This window comes from Gorilla gorilla, chromosome 11 (genome assembly GCF_029281585.2).
Source record: "Gorilla gorilla gorilla isolate KB3781 chromosome 11, NHGRI_mGorGor1-v2.1_pri, whole genome shotgun sequence".
NCBI classification, from domain to species: domain Eukaryota; kingdom Metazoa; phylum Chordata; class Mammalia; order Primates; family Hominidae; genus Gorilla; species Gorilla gorilla.
The window spans coordinates 143,408,854-143,424,080 of NC_073235.2; the positions used below are offsets into that span (position 1 = coordinate 143,408,854).

General features: G+C 59.9%; 1 protein-coding gene across 17 annotated transcripts in view; it reads right to left on the reverse strand.

Moving 5' to 3' along the window:
• Positions 1 to 15,227, reverse strand: part of KIF1A (kinesin family member 1A) — a 113,252-nt gene that overhangs the window by 37,947 nt on the left and 60,078 nt on the right. For 9 of the 17 annotated variants that reach the window (XM_055379983.2, XM_055379982.2, XM_055379981.2 and 6 more), the window contains 7 exons: positions 14,327 to 14,410; positions 11,539 to 11,719; positions 11,392 to 11,464; positions 11,095 to 11,188; positions 9,608 to 9,756; positions 9,044 to 9,222; positions 6,741 to 6,878 (listed from right to left, as the gene is read on the reverse strand). In XM_055379983.2, coding sequence (XP_055235958.1) covers positions 6,741 to 6,878; positions 9,044 to 9,222; positions 9,608 to 9,756; positions 11,095 to 11,188; positions 11,392 to 11,464; positions 11,539 to 11,719; positions 14,327 to 14,410 — 898 coding nt within the window. Of the gene's footprint in view, positions 1 to 5,680; positions 5,957 to 6,740; positions 6,879 to 9,043; positions 9,223 to 9,607; positions 9,757 to 11,094; positions 11,189 to 11,391; positions 11,465 to 11,538; positions 11,720 to 14,326; positions 14,411 to 15,227 lie in introns of all 17 variants that reach the window. The other 8 variants (XM_055379973.2, XM_055379972.2, XM_055379971.2 and 5 more) reach the window with 1 other exon arrangement.

A 15,227-nucleotide genomic window follows, 5' to 3' on the forward strand; every position in this document is an offset into this window, starting at 1 on the left:
GCCATGGCCCCCACAGCAGACAGAAAGGTCTTAAGGCACCAGTCAGACACATCCCCCCATGCCCTTGGTGACACTCAAGCTCCTTGCAGGGGTGTCCATGCCCCATGTGGCCCTGGGCGTCCAGGCCCTGCCTCCCCATTACAGTCAAGCTCAGCCTTGTGGCCCATGGGTCCATGGATGTCCCGGGTGTCTCTGTTTCCAATGCAGAAGCCCTACCCTCCATCTCATCTGCGGCCTCAAGCCTCCTCAGAGGCCCCAGCATCCCAGTCACTGTCAGGACCTTCCCCTTGGCCGTCTCGTTCATTCTGACTTTACACATCCCCATGGAACCTCCCTTGCTTTCTGAGTGGCCCTGCTAAGCTGAGACCTCACCAACGCCCTCACTGCAAAATGGCCCAGGCTCGCAACAGGAAAAGGGTCTTGCTGCCCTCCAGGGGCCTGAAAGTCTCCTCAGGCCTCTCTCCTGGGGTAAAGGAAGCCCCTGGTGGCATTTTGGGCCCTCTCCCCAGCACAACGCCCCCTCTGAAGATGCCCCCCGAGAAGCGAGTACCCCACACCAATGGAGCCCATCAGGGACTTGTTACCCACAGGGCTGCAGGCGGCTCTGCCTGACTTAGGTGTGGGGGCTGGAGCTCCACTGCCCTGGGCCACCCACCCAGGTTATGTCCAGAAGCGCCCATGGAAGCTCACCCTGGCCCTAGTCACGAGAGGACGCTGAGGCCCACAGGCGGGGCCCCTCCCCACAGTCCTGCTGGGTGCTCCGCAGACAGGGACTCACCAGCATCCCCTTGGGAGGGGGATGGCAATGCCTTCCCTCCCCAGGGCACCCTGGGCTCCTGGACAAGGGTCTCTGCTTGACAGTGGGGGTGGGAAAAGGGGCTGCTACAAACTGAGCAAAGCTAAGGTGTCCAGGAGTGGGGGTGGGGAGAGCCAGAACTTGGGCCGCCAGACAGCACGGCTCTTCCCCGTGGCTGGCGCACCACACTGGGGGAGACATAATGAGACCAGACGGGACAGCCCATGCTGTGGGGCTCTGAGCCAGCCCCTGCCCTCCAGCCCCCACCCACCCCACATTTTCCCAGAGCTAGTGCCCACTGCAAAAATCCCAGGGTTGGAGGACAGAAGGGCACTGAGGATGAAGAGACTGCCCCACCCCACTCTGCAGGAAGCCCATGGGGTGGCGCTCGGAGAGGGGGCAGGACCTGGGACCACTCCCACTGTTGGCCAGGTGAGGACACTCAGGCACGGGGTTCCTGAATCCATTGGCGCAGCTCACAGGAAGGAGAGGCTATAGCTGTCCAGGGCCACCCAGACAGGGTCAGACACTACCTTTCCTACCCCAAAGACCCATCACCACAGCTGCCTTCCCAAAGCTTAGGTCAATTCCACAGGGGCTGCTGGCAGTGAGCAGAGCCCTGGGCTCTGGGGCCATCCACATGTGCCACTCATGGCACCACAAAGGTGACCCACCAACTTCTGAGCTCCCCAGGACCACACCCAGAGGGAGGAGACTTCTGCACCTGAGCTAGAGAAGGGGCCACTCCCTCCCTACTCTTAGCTCTCAGGGTCTCACACTGATCCCCTCCTCACTCTCCCCCACTGCCCTGAAAGACCAGGTCCAAGGGGGTCTGAGGCAGTGCATAGAGAGGTAAACTGAGGCAGGGGCCAGGCCCATCCCAGGTCACATTGTGAGGCTGTAGCAGGCAGGCCCCATCCTGGCTCTCTCCACAAGGGCTCCCTGCTGAACAAACGTTGTGTGGAACTGACTCTGAGGAGACGCCTTCTGCCATGTTGCCAACTGTGGGCTCAGGCTCCAGTAACACAGCACAGACTCGAGTGCCCCACAAATCAGACAGGGGCTGGGCTCGAGGAGGAGGCCCAAGCCCCTCGCAACCCCAGGCTCAGATCATCCCATTATGAAGCAACATGGCAGAAATCACATCAGCCGGCATCTGTGGAGGCTCCCTAGGGGCCAAGCACAGTGGCGAGCACACAGGGCCTTTTGCTCTTCTACCTCCTGGGAGGCAGCGCGCCCCCATCTCCTCGCCAGGGCACGTCCTAATAAACAGCCATCTCAACTCAACCAGCTGCACCCTTCTTTCTTAGAGATGCAAAAAATCCACCCAGGGTCTCAGCACATTAGAACGATGAAATATGGTACTCATACCTCATCGCACAGAGGACAACCCTGAGGCAGAGATTAAGGAAGTCACCAGGGCCTGGCAGCAAGGGCCTGCAAGGGACTCATCTCCAGCTCAACTGTGTGGACACCAAGCTCCACCACCTACTTCTAGGGCCAGGGTTGGCTTCCATGGGCACCTCCTCACCCACTCTGAGTGGGCAATTCACCTGGGCACCTGCTTAGTTATCACAGCTGATTAATTAAGCAGATCGATTGTTTCATGCTTTTTTGGACTGTCCTCATGCTGGGGGCTGGGAGGACCCAGACACTGTAGCATCACAGACTGCTGCTAACTGCTTTCAAACAGATGGGCAAGATGCAGCCCAGACTGTGCCCCAAAGGTGGGGACTGCTGGGGGTGGGGCCCCGAGGGACATCCAGGTAGAGGTTATACAATGAAAAGGACCCCTGAGGTCTGACACCAAATGCTCCCCCATCTCTACAGCACCCTGTGAGCATCCTCACGGCACTGACCTCAGGCCCCAGGCCACCGGTGGGACATGTGGATCTGGCTGTGGCTCTAGTGCTGGGTGCTTTCCTCTCCCCACTGCCCGTCCCAGTCTGCCTGGCTTGGTGATAGACTTGTTCAGCCAGAAGGGACCTCTAGGGCCCTGAATCCACTGCCCCAGTGGCAGCACCAGCCTCAAGAGAGCTGTGAGCTGGGCTCGGAAGGTGCCCCCCCACTCTGCGAAGAGCCCATGCCAACCAATGCACCCGAAGTGTGAGGTGATGGGGCAGAGCACTGGTGCCTGGCATCTTGGAGCCTGGCGTCTCTGCCCAGTGGAGACACCCTCCAGGGCCGCAGGTCTCACATGCTGGGCAGGCCATGCCCCCACCTGCCCTCTAGGTGCCAGAAATAACCTGACATCAGTTGGGAACCAGAACGTAGCCCAGGCCTGTCCCTACCAGCCACAGACACATCCAACGCACAGAGTGGCTCTCAGGATCTCGGGCCGAGAGACGCCATCCGCAGCCATGCTACAAATACCAAGACAGAGGGGCCCCAGCCCACTAAGAGCACCATGTGGGACCCAAGGGAGTGGCGTGGCCTTGCCAGTCCAGAGGGCACAGAGCTGACCCAGAGTGAAGCCCTCGAGCTGGAGCAACGTTTATCAACCCAGCCCTAGACACCTGCGCGCCCTCCCCAGCCCTGCTCCCCTCCCAGGGACCCTTATCCCAGGCAGTCAGCCTCTCGCCCTGCTCTCTCTGCAGCTCCTGTGCCCACCCACCCTTCCCGTGTTTCCTACCCCTCCTATGCCAGGGGAAATCAGAGCCCCAGGCCCACTCCTGTTGGAATATGGGCAGTGGTCACCAACCCACCCGCCTCCCCAAGTCACCTGGTGCCCCAGACCGCCAGAGGCAGAGGCCCCTGGGGGCTGACCCTGGCCTTGGGTGAGGAGCCCCAGTGCAGAACACAGGAGGCCAGTGCTGGATGGGCCTTCCGCAGAGGCCAGGGTACCTTGAAGCAGACTGAAACCCAGCCCAAGAGAGGCAGCAGCAGAGGCAGACAGAGCGAGGGCTGAGTGTGGCGGGAGGGAGGGAGGAGGCAGGCGCTAACCACAGATTGGTGAGGTGCAAAGACGCATGCTGGGACCCAGGGAAGCCTTTCCAGAGGGGACAAGAGTGGGTGCCCCAATTTTGCTGAAGCTTTGGAGAGAGAGCCAGCAGCTACCAGAAGGTTAAAGGAAAATCAACAAGGGGCCTTCACAGGGCCGGGCCTGCACAGCTGCTGCATGGGAGAAGCCAATTCTTGCCAAACCAAAAAGATCAAGATGATTCCGAATGAAGCCCTTCACAGACCACCCCGCAATATGGGGGCCAGGTCTCTCTTTGATGACTTTTGTTTGGTTTGGTAGTTTTGTAAAATCTCAAATCCACAAAAGGGGAAAAAAATGTTGGAAGGACCCAGCTCTTTCTGGCTGAGACTGCGAGAGCCCCACCCCACTTCTCCTGATGTCCTCGTCCCCCTGTGCGTCCTGATCCCTCACCTACCTGACACCCGGAGCCACTCCTGGGGCCCAGGAGGTGCAGGGGGCCTGGCCCTACGGCCCGGGGCTTTCTGAGAGAGGCCTGCATGGAACTGGCCTTGGGGTCCACTGCTCCCTCTTGGGCCCTGCAGAGTGGGAAGTACAGGCCCAGAGCATCTCGGAGGGAGAGTGCCACAGGTTTTTATTTGGTAGGCCAGCTTATCTCACCTCACAGCCTAGTAACACTCACGGAAAATTAATCAGAATAAATCCATGGCACCTGCCCATGAGGACCTGCTGTCTTCCAAGAGGGAGGGTGAGGCTTTCCTTCCACCATCTCCACCCAAGGACAGAGTAAAGCCCGTGTAAACCCTGCGATCTGTGGCCACCCTTAGCCTTCAGCTGTCAGCACTGCTGCTCCAAGCTCCAGACTTTTGAAAACTTCCACTGGCCTAGCCCAGGGAAGCAATCTTAATCGCCAAAAAAAGGTTGCTAATAAGAATTATCTTATGACATTCATATATGTAAAATATATAAATTCAGCTGTTTCCTGAGCTGAGCTTCTGACTACTACAGCCAGGTTTCTAGATCTTTCCTTCACCTGACTTCCCTTCCATGATAACAGGAAGGCAGCTGGATTTGCCAAATCTGCCAGCAGGGTGGGACGCCTGCTCCCTGGGTCTGGGCTTCCCCAGCCTCCATTCTGTCTCCCAACCGTGGTTTCTCATCCATTTGGGCAATGTGATAACCAGCTTCTCTCTGCAAAGGGCACATTCCATGAGGGCATTGGGCCACATGCCCCGATCTCTGGCCATGACAACCGAGGAGGTCAGGAGGGATGGAGTAGTCCTCACCTTTAGACAGGCATGTTTTGCCCAGGCCCCATCACTTCAGAGGGAGATGGGAGGGTTAGCAGCTGCCTCCCACTCCTAAAAGTGGCCTCAGAATGGCTGCCTCTGAGTTCAGCTCCTTTCCCCACAGAGAGTGGAGAGCACTGAGAGCAGCCGGGAGCCTCTGTCTCTTCTGGATGACAGCTGAGCTGGGGTGAGGCTGCCTCCGCTAGGACAGTGTTGATTCCCAGGAGAATGACAGGACGGGCATCCTGCTTGGGGGCGGCTGGCCCTCACCTATCAAATGCCCCTCGGACCCTGCACTGGGACTTTCAGGGAGGAACTCGGCCATTGGGTGCCTGAGCCACTCCGGGGTTCCTACGGCCTCTCTGCAGAAATAGTCCCATCTGCCTGGGGCCACAGCTGCAAGCTCCGGGGTGCACTACCTCTTCTGTACCTGGAACCCAGACTCTTCCCTGCTGGCCCAAAGCGACCGTCTCCAGGATGGGTGAGCAGCCCCACTGCAAGGATGCAGGGCCCGGGGGCCCTCGGGTGCTCTCCTCAGGAGGCCAGCCCCTCCACCTGCCTCGCCTGCCCTGGGAGGGCCCGGGCCAGGCCCCAGCGGTTCCTCTGTGCCCGCAGCAGTGCTCCTGTGCAAAAGAGCTGGGTCCTCCCCAGCATGCTCTCCTCGACCTCACCAACCTTCCTACTAAACTGAACAGGGGGGGCCGGTCGTAAAACGGGTCCCGGCCGTCGCACAGCGCGTGCTCCGGAAAGACGTCGTCCTCCAGGTCCTCCTCCTCCTCATCCTCCTCCTCCTCCTCCTCCTCCTCCTCCTCCCCCACGCTCTGCTCCTCGGCAGGCTCGGTGGCGTCGGAGTCGGGGCTCGAGAAGGTGGGGGAGGGGGTGAGAGCAGCCATGCGCTCGCTCATGCATGTGTTGAGAAGAGGGTAGCTGTTGCAGCCAGAGATGGCTGAACTGAGGTTAGTGCGACAAGACAGAGAGAAGTTAACACCAGCGACTCGCAGGGACGAACAGGGGCCGGGGCCGGGGCCGGGGGGATCTTCTGTTTAAAACCAAAACCAAACACACAGACCATCGAGAATGCTGCTTTAAAAGATGAGAGAACCAAAACTGTGCCCCCAGGCTTGGAAAGAAATCACATGTATGGCCAGCAGGAAGGTTCCGGAAGGTTCCGGAGGACACCTGCAGGTGGGACTGAGAACAGGGGTCTCGGCTGGGAGTGGCTGAGGCCATATGAGGACCTCGAGAGTTTGGCCACATTGAGGCCTCAGAATACCACAGTCCCATGGGGTGAAGGGGGCTGGGTGCAGACCCCAGACTGGGAGACCAGGGAAGGAGGCAGCCATTTGTAAGGCTCAGGTGACACAGCCCTGCCTCCATGTTCCCACCCTCAGGACCAACAGGTGACCCGGAAAGTTTGCTTGGGAGCCTCACATATTCATACACATGGACCCATGGGTTCTGGCGGCTACAGCCCTGCAGTGGGTTTGGGTGGCAGTGCCAAGACCCCATCCCACGTCCCCTGAAATAACAGGCCCTGTGGTGTGTGGAGAGGAATGGCTGGGAGGAACCTCAGGCCAGGGAGGACAGGGCTGGGAATATGGGGCTGGAAAAGCACTCGTCAGGGCCGCTCCTTGTACCAGGCCAGGGCCCACTCCTACCCCCACTGCCATCTCTCTCTCTCAATCTCTCTCTCTCTCAATCTCTCTCTCTGCCAAGGAAGGGAGGAGGCGCCCACCTGCCCACCAGCCGGAACCAGGGGAAGCGGTCATAGAAGGGGTCTCCGCCGGTCACCACATTGTCACAGTCCTCGATGACACTGGAGGGCACCTCTGCAGCGCGGTCGTACATCTCCCGCATCAGGTCCAGACGCTGCCTGCAGGGACGGCAGGGGTCAACGTGGACCCAGGCCCAGCGCTCAGCAGCTGGCACTGCACACCCTTATCTCCTGGGGACAGTGGGCTCAGCCTAGCTCTGGCCACAACATCCAGCTCAGGGTCATCAAGGTTCAGGGGGCTTGCTAGACAGACCCCCTCTGTGACCCTTAGAGCTGGTCAGTCACAGGTAACATATTCAGCTAAGCACGCAAGGTCACCAGCAGCTCCTCCCAAACTCCCTCCAGGGCGTGGGCTGGGGAACAAGCAGTGAGGGGCTAGAGGGGCTGGCGGCACTGGGCTGCTGGAAAGCTGGCGGAGAGGTGGGAAGAGAACCCAAGTGAAGCTCAGAAATGGGGATCAGGCCACAGAGGCCTAAGAGCTCAAGGAATAAAGGGCAAACTGGGGGTAGGGACACAGAAGACAGAGAAAATAGCCTACAAATTATTATTCCCAAGAAAAACTTAATGTAGGAGAAAGGAAAAGCAATCATTGTGCCCCTAGATCTCAGGTATAAGAGAAACCACATCAACAGTGGCTGTCTGTCCTTCCAAGCCACGTAACCTGGGAGAACAGGGGAGAAGAGTGAGGAGCGTGAGTGTGGGAGTGTATGCTGCGTATATGTGCACGTCTTCATGAATGCTTATGAGTGTGTGTGTGTGTGTGTGTTTGCATGAATGTGTATGTGTGTATGAATGCATTAATCATATTTTTATTTTCTGTATCTTGTGATGTTTTGACTTCCTTGGGGGGCACTGCAGGCTGGGGAGGGCTGCCCAGGTCCTGATAATTCCTAGAGACAGTCAGCAACTTGCCATCACCCCTGCCTTTCCTACACAAACCAACCAATCCCGAGTCTGTACCCCAGCCACCTCCTTTCTCTAATTTTTTCACACACCAGGCCAATATTCCCCCTGGCCTAAATCACCAGGACAAGGTACCAGACAACTAGGGACAGCCCTATGCCCCAGAGCCCTGCAGAATTATTCAAACTAGCCAAGCCTAAGCTATCTCCCTGCCCTGCCTGGCATTTCCCACAACCCCAGGCTGTGGCCTGGGCCTTCCCCTACTCCTACTCCTCTCTGCCTCCTGATGGGCCCTGGTGCCTCCCCCTGTAGCCCTGCAGGGTGGGGCATGCCATGCTCTGCTTCCCAGGGGCCTGTGACATGCACCTCCTCCACTGATGGCACTGACCTCACATGGTGACTCAGTCACCCCCGTAACTTAAGGCCTGGCTGGGTGCAGTGGCTTGCACCTATAATGCTAGCACTTCGGGAGGCCAGGGTGCAAGGATTGGCTGAGGCCAGGAGTTAGAGATCAGCCTGTGCAACAGAGCGAGACCTCATCTCTACCACAAAAAAAATTCAAAAATTAGCTGGGTGTCATAGTGCACTCCATTCCTGTGGTCCCAGCTACTTGGGAGGCTGAGGTGGAACAATCACTTGAGCCCAGGAGTTCGAGCTGCAGAGAGCTGTGATCACACCACTGCACTCTAGCCTGAGCAACAGAGCAAGGCCCTGTCTCTTAAAGAAAAAAAAAAAATTAAGGCTCAAGACAAATCAGAGTGAGCATGTGGGGACAGCAGAGGCCGAGCTTTAGGAAAGACACGAGCTCACGTTGGGCACAGAGGGGCACAGCCCAGGCTTCCTCCTCACCACCCCCACCTCAGCTCCTCCTCCACCTTCCACTGGGCTCAGCTAAGGGATCCACCTCCCGGCAGCTTCCTGAATGGAGGAGCAAGGAGGCATTCCTTCCACCCCCCACCAGCTCTCCCAGCCCCTCTGGGGAGCCACCCTTCAGGCCCTGCTGTACCCGCTCTGGGCGCTCCGCCAGCCTGTTCTGTCGGTGCCACAGCCTGCCCTCCCCTCCACTGCACCGTCCTGACCCCTGTGGGCTTAGGGAGCATTCCCCTCATGTCCTTTCCTCCAAAAGAAAATGCCCAAATCTATTTTTATGTATGATTGCTGCATTGGTAGAAAGAGAATGAGGATTCTACAAGGCTGGACTCTATTCACATTTTTCTTCTGATTTTAAAATAATTGGAACAGAAGGAACAGCGGTGTCTGCAGGTACTCGCTGTGAAGCCTGTGCCTACCACCGCTCCTGTGGCTTCAGCCCTGCCCAGGAGGACCCTCCCACCATCCACCCAGTGGCCCTCCAGCCCCACCTGAGCTTCTCCAGCGTCCAGTAGTGGGTGGCCCCGTTCTTCTGGTCCTGGACCTCCACGGCCACAATGGTGCGGGGGAAGGGCCGCGTCTCTCGGTCTTTGGCGGCCTCTGGGGGCAGCAGGTCAGGTGGCAGAGGGGAGTAGAGTGTGTCCGTCAGGAGGACAAACTGGAATTGTACCTGTGACGGGGGAAGATGACCACTCGTCAGCTCCTTGGGGGACAGGGTGCCAGGTCCCCAAAAAAGCTTCCTTCCCACCTTCTGGAGATTTCAGCTGCCTGCCCCACAATGGTTCACTGGAACCTTTCAGACAGCTGCCAGGGGGGACCACCTACTTCCTGCCTGCCCACCCGGCCACCGTCTCCCGTGAGCAGCCAAGTCCCACCTGGCCAGGTCTGGGCTCCCTCACTGCCCACTCTTCTGGGGGGCCAGGTCAGGCAGGGCTGCTACGCCACCCCCGGGGCTGGCAGAGAGCCAAGTGCTGAGTCCCAAGTAGCTGTCCCCGTCATGAGTGAGGTGACACACTCTCTCCAACAGGAAACGGTACAGCCAGTGGGCAGCCCACCTTCTTTTTCAGCTCCACGCTGATGGCATTGGCCTCCTTGAGGAAGATGGCGTTGCCCCACAGCAGGTCCCGCAGAGACGTGAACTGGTACCACTTCCACTTCCGGAAGGCCCAGAGTGCCAGCTCACACTCCCGCTCCGTCCACTGGACTGTGGGGAGAGGTCACACGTGGTCATCGCAGGAAGGCCATGACCCTGCCCACCATGCCCCGCCCTCTGGAAGGTCAGGCTTGTCGGCCACTCCATGGGGCTGCCTAAGCTGACCCTGTGCTCTGTGTACATCACGGCCGGGTGGTTATCAGGTAACAAGATGGAAGGCTGGAAGGTTACTCCCCCTGTGGTCACTGAGGCCAGAGGTGGACAGGCCCCTCTCTCCCCAGGCTTCCTCTCACTCTGGGTCTCGGCTGGGAGAGCTCTGTGCTTGGCGCCCCCGTTTCACACTAACTATTTGGGTACACAGAAAGAAGAAACCGGCAGAGAGCTCTGTTACAGTGGGCAACATGAAAAGCTCTGCATGCCCCAAAAGAGAGGCCGCCACGAGCAGCCTTGTGAGTCAAGCTGAAGATCAGAGTGGCTGGGGGAGCAACACCGTCAATGACAGCCACACACCATCTGGGGCCAGCAGTGGGGAGCAGAACCCACAGGAGAGGAGGCAGAAGAGCAGGCCAGGTGCTCCCAGGTGGCCCTGGCCCGTACACTCTCTCCCCCGCCCATGCCCTGTCTGTCCACTGGGCCCTTGAGAGAAGGACAAGCAGGGACGCAAGGAGGGACTTGTCCTTGTGCTGAGGCCCCACCCCTCCTCCCAACACAGCACTACATGCCTTTGGCTGCCCCCAATCCGGCACGCCTGAGCTTTGCAGTGGGAGGGAGCTTCGCTGGGTAAATGAGGCCAAACAGGGGAAGAGGCCAAGGTCATGCCAGCACAAAGCTGCAGACCACCTGGCCAGAGGCTGAGATGGGCGCAAACCCCTCCCCACCTGCATGTGGGCCACCTCTGCCCACAGCTGCGGGAGGTCAGCTGGGTTGGCCCCCGGAGCACATGCTCACTGAGGGAATCCTGAGGTGATGTGCATAGTGGACTCTTCCTCGGGGGCCCCATGAGCCGTGTGGTCAGCAGGATGGGAAGAGTGGACGCATATGAGCATGGTGAGCCCCTACCAGCCCCATTCCCCATCATCATCCAGCCACTCCTGTCAGAGGCAGCATGTGTGTGCACGTGTGTACGTGTGCACGTGAATGTGTGCATGTGTGTACACACGCCAGTGCGTGAGTGTGCAGAGATGCTTGCCAGCTATGGCACAGTATCCCCCCTCCCCGAATGCTGCTTCCACGGTGCTTCCCAGGGCAAGGAGGTCTTTCCCTAAAGAGACAGGTCCAGACCCCAGGGCAAAAGTGCTGACCAGTGACCTCCAGGGAGGGGCCCAGGGCTGCCCACCTCCATGCTGAGACCCTCCTGACGCAGCAGGTGCCGGCCCGGTGACCCCTCACCTTCATCCTCGGGCTCCTCCTCCTCCTCGTTCACCTCCGGGTAGTACCTGGAGTCCATCTGCTTCTGCAGAGCCTCCAGCTTGCTCTCATAGTCCTGCAGAAAGCAAGGCCTGTGACTCTACTACGGCCCTACCTGCCTGGGCCTCTCGCACTGCACCTAGACAGTGGGCCTCACCACATCCCACTATTTAGATGCAAGAGATGGGGCCAGGCAAGCAGGGAGTGGGGGCGTGGGAAGACAGGGGTCCCCTGGTGTGGGTGGGGGCTGGGCAGGGAGGGCGGGGCCACGTCACTTACCAGCCGCTGCTGCTCCAGCAGGTAGGTGGCCTCCTCCCGCTCGCGGCGGTACTGGTCCTCCAGTTCCTGGAGCCTGCAAGGGGGCGTTGGGGTGAGCACGGGAGGGCAGGAGGGGCAGCAGGCAGACGGGGGTGGCCTCCGCCTCACCTCTGCTCCATCTCCTGCTTCATGTCGATGCCCTGCTTCTCCAGCAGCTCACGCTGGGCGAAGGCCCAGTCCACAGGCTCAGCTGGCGTCTCCGCACAGGGTGTGCGCTCACGCTCCTGCCGGGCCTGCTCGGGGTGGTTGAACCGGAACACATGGCTCTTACCCATGATGATGCGGTTTCCTGGGGGACAGAGGGACAGGTGGCCTTGGGGGATGGGGATCTTCAGGTCCCTGATGGTCTCAAGCAGGGAGGCGTGAGAAGAAAGGGGAATGGGTGCAGGCACCCCACCATCCCCAGCTCCCAGCCACTCCTTCTTCAGCCCTCGCTGGGACCTGAATGTGTCTCCTCACTCTCCCCATAAATCCACCCTTGGCCACTCTCCACTCAGCAGCCAGTGACATTTGCAAATGACAGATCTGGGGCCTCTGCTGTGCTCCAGTGTCCCCGCCCCTCCCCAGGCCAGCCTTGTACTTGCCTCCTGCCTCTAAGCCCCCGTGCACACATGGGAGCCAGGACCCTCCCTCTCACATCCAGTCTGGGGCCGGTGCCCCCAGAGCTGGACTTGGGCCCTCCACAGAGCACTGCTGCAGGGCACAGGACCCTTCCCTTCCATCTGTCTCCCCCACTAGACTGGAAGCAGGGCTGGGGCAGGTCCCCTGTGCCCAGGGCTGGGGTCCAGGGTCCGGAGTCCAGAGACCACAAGAAGGAAGCAGGGATGGCAACTAGCAGGCACAGGTGGCTGCAGAGCCTCAGCATCAGGGCCACCGAGGCATGGGCATCAGTCCAGCCCCTCCCACCCCAGCACCCGGCTGGACCCCCCTCAGGGCTGCCCCATCTGCAGGGCCCTCCAGGGCAGCACTCACTGTCTTGGGACAGTCCTGCCTGCAGGGGCTCTCTTTGGATGGCCTAGTTTCCCTCTGACTTTCCCTAGTAGCTGCAGCTCTGTCTTGGGGCCCCATAGAGCCGGCTCTGCCCTGCCTCCCACCCAGGTGGCCCGTGCCTGCAGGTCTGTCCCCCCTCAGCACCTCCTTGCTGGCCGCTCTCAGCTGGCCACTTCCTCTGTCCTCCCTGTCCACAGGCCGTATGCAGCCCACCTCGGACACTGGGAGGGAAACCCCAAGCTAAGGCCTCTCTTAGCCTAGGCCCTGCCCTGAGCCGCACAGGCACCAGGGCCAACCCCAAAACAAGCAGGGAGAATGGGCACAGCTGTCTCTCTGTCCGTCTGACCAGCTGTCGCCAAGGCTTAGCCACACCGACTCCCCATGACAAGGCCACCCCACGAATTCAGGACATTCAGTGTGTCCTGCCCTCCTGCCCAGGGACCCCACAGGCAGGACTCCTGAGTCCCGAAGACTCCTCCGAAAGCCTTCAGGGATTGGCAGATGGGCTAGAAGTGGGGCCACTGGGTGTCACCTGCCCCTCCTCACCCCCTCTGCTTTCCCCTAAGACAGGGTCAGGAAAGGGTCTCCCCTGTTCCAAGCCAATGGTCACTTTTATGTCAGCCTGGCCAGGCCACAGCACCCAGTGATTCAGCCACATCCTCCCTGGGTGTTGTGTGGAGGTTTCTGCACATGTGCTCCACACCTGCAATCAGCTGATGGAAATCAAGGAGGCCCCCAACGGTGGGGTGGGCCTCATCCAAGCAGGTGAAGACCTAACAGCAAACTGGGGCTTCCTCTGAGGAAGAAGAAACCCAGCGGATGGAGTCCACTCCCACCAAGTTCCCACCCTGCCCCGAGTTCCCACCCTGCCCCGAGTTCCCAGCCTGCCCCGAGTTCCCAGCCTGCCCCGAGTTCCCAGACTGCCCCGAGTTCCCAGCCTGCCCCGAGTTCCCACCCTGCCCCGAGTTCCCACCCTGCCCCGAGTTCCCAGCCTGCCCCGAGTTCCCACCCTGCCCCGAGTTCCCAGCCTGCCCCGAGTTCCCAGCCTGCCCCGAGTTCCCAGACTGCCCCGAGTTCCCACCCTGCCCCGAGTTCCCAGACTGCCCCGAGTTCCCACCCTGCCCCGAGTTCCCACCCTGCCCCGAGTTCCCAGACTGCCACCTGCCCACGGATTTCAAACTTCGCTGACCAGCCCCACCACCTGATAAGCCAATTCCTTGAAATAAATCTCTTTATACCTAGACATGGTTATACGTATCTCACGACATCTGGGTACATGTCTACAGCCATGTCTGTGCGTCAGGCTGCTGCTGTTTCTCTGGCAGAACCCTAACTGCGTGGGCAATAGTCACACACCACTCAGGAGGGCCCCCTGTCTGACTTCTCTAAAGAAGGGACTTTATGCCATGTGTGCCTGCACGTGTTTAAACATCACAGACACCGCAGTGTCTGGGAACAGAGCCCAACCCCACCCGGGGTGCTGCATTCAGAGACTGGAGCAGCCCACCCCACTGAGCTCCACAACACCTCAGCTCTGGGAAGCCCCTGTGCACAGCCCTGTATCCCCCAGACCAGCCCGACAGGGCAGAGTCCTGGGCCAGGAGGCAGGAGCTTCTTCCTAGGCAGGCACACCCTGGCTCCTCACTCAGCCCACAGCACGGACTCAGTGTCTCGGGGTCCCTGTGTTGTGTGAATGGGGCCTGTAGTGCTGTGTTCCTGGAGTTGGGGGGACTGGGGAGGCACATGAGCTGCTTGGGTACCCGCAGCCCCCTCCCCTACCTGCCCAGCGGCCCTTAAGAGCTGCTGTCCTGCACAGTGCACAGGAGGTGGTGGCTTGGACATGGGAACAGAGGCCTCGCCTCATGCCTCTGCCTACCTGACTGGCCCCTGGAGTCCCCAGCCATACCTGACCGCAGGATGCTCGGCTCTGTGACTTTCTTGCCATTGACGTAGGTGTCTGCCCCCTCACAGGGCTCCAAGGTCACCACAGCTACAGGAAAGGTGGGAGGGGCAGAGAGGAGGACTATGAGGGGCTGTCACCTACAGCAGCTCGGCTTACCTGGCCCCCGGGCATGGCCTCTTCCAGGCCTCTCGCCTCTCTTTTCCCTGCTACACAGGCCGTGACCATTGGCAACACTCATTTGGGCCTCAGAGGAGCTTAGGGGTCTCACCCCACTTAACAGAGGAAGAAAGTGACCCCCAGAAGGAGGATGCATGTGCCCACGTTGAAGCCAAGAGGCTGTGCTGGGCCTAATCACCCAGGGCCCTGTCCAGCTCCCCAGATGGACAAGGATAAAAACACCAGCTAATGGGGCCTGGGCCGTCCCACAGGAGAGGGTAGGCAGGGCTTTGCAGTCAGAGAATTCCAGGAGAGCCAATCGTCCCAGCACCACTTAGGGCCATCATCCTGAGGTGGCCAAGTTGGACAGTGGGTGTCAGTCACAGGTCTGCAGGCCAGAGGCTGGCTGGATGCTGTCGGGAGATGCCCTTAGCCTGGGCTGTGGGCCATGTGACAGCACACTGACACCGCAGGCCCATCCCCAAGTTGGGCAGCACCAGGCAATGGGGACAGCCCCATGTCATCTCCGGGAGGGAGACCACTGGGCAGGCAGGGGAAACGGACAGATGGCCGCCCACAGCCAACAGGAAACCAAGGTCTGGAAATAGTTTTCCACCCTAGATCTGGACTCAATCTTCATAGCTCACTGTCCTCCCGCCATGAACGTCCTCCACCCTTGGCCCCAACACGCTTCCCGGCCAGCAGCCCACCTGTGCCCCCACCTCCAGCCCTCAAGGAGGCTCAGCTC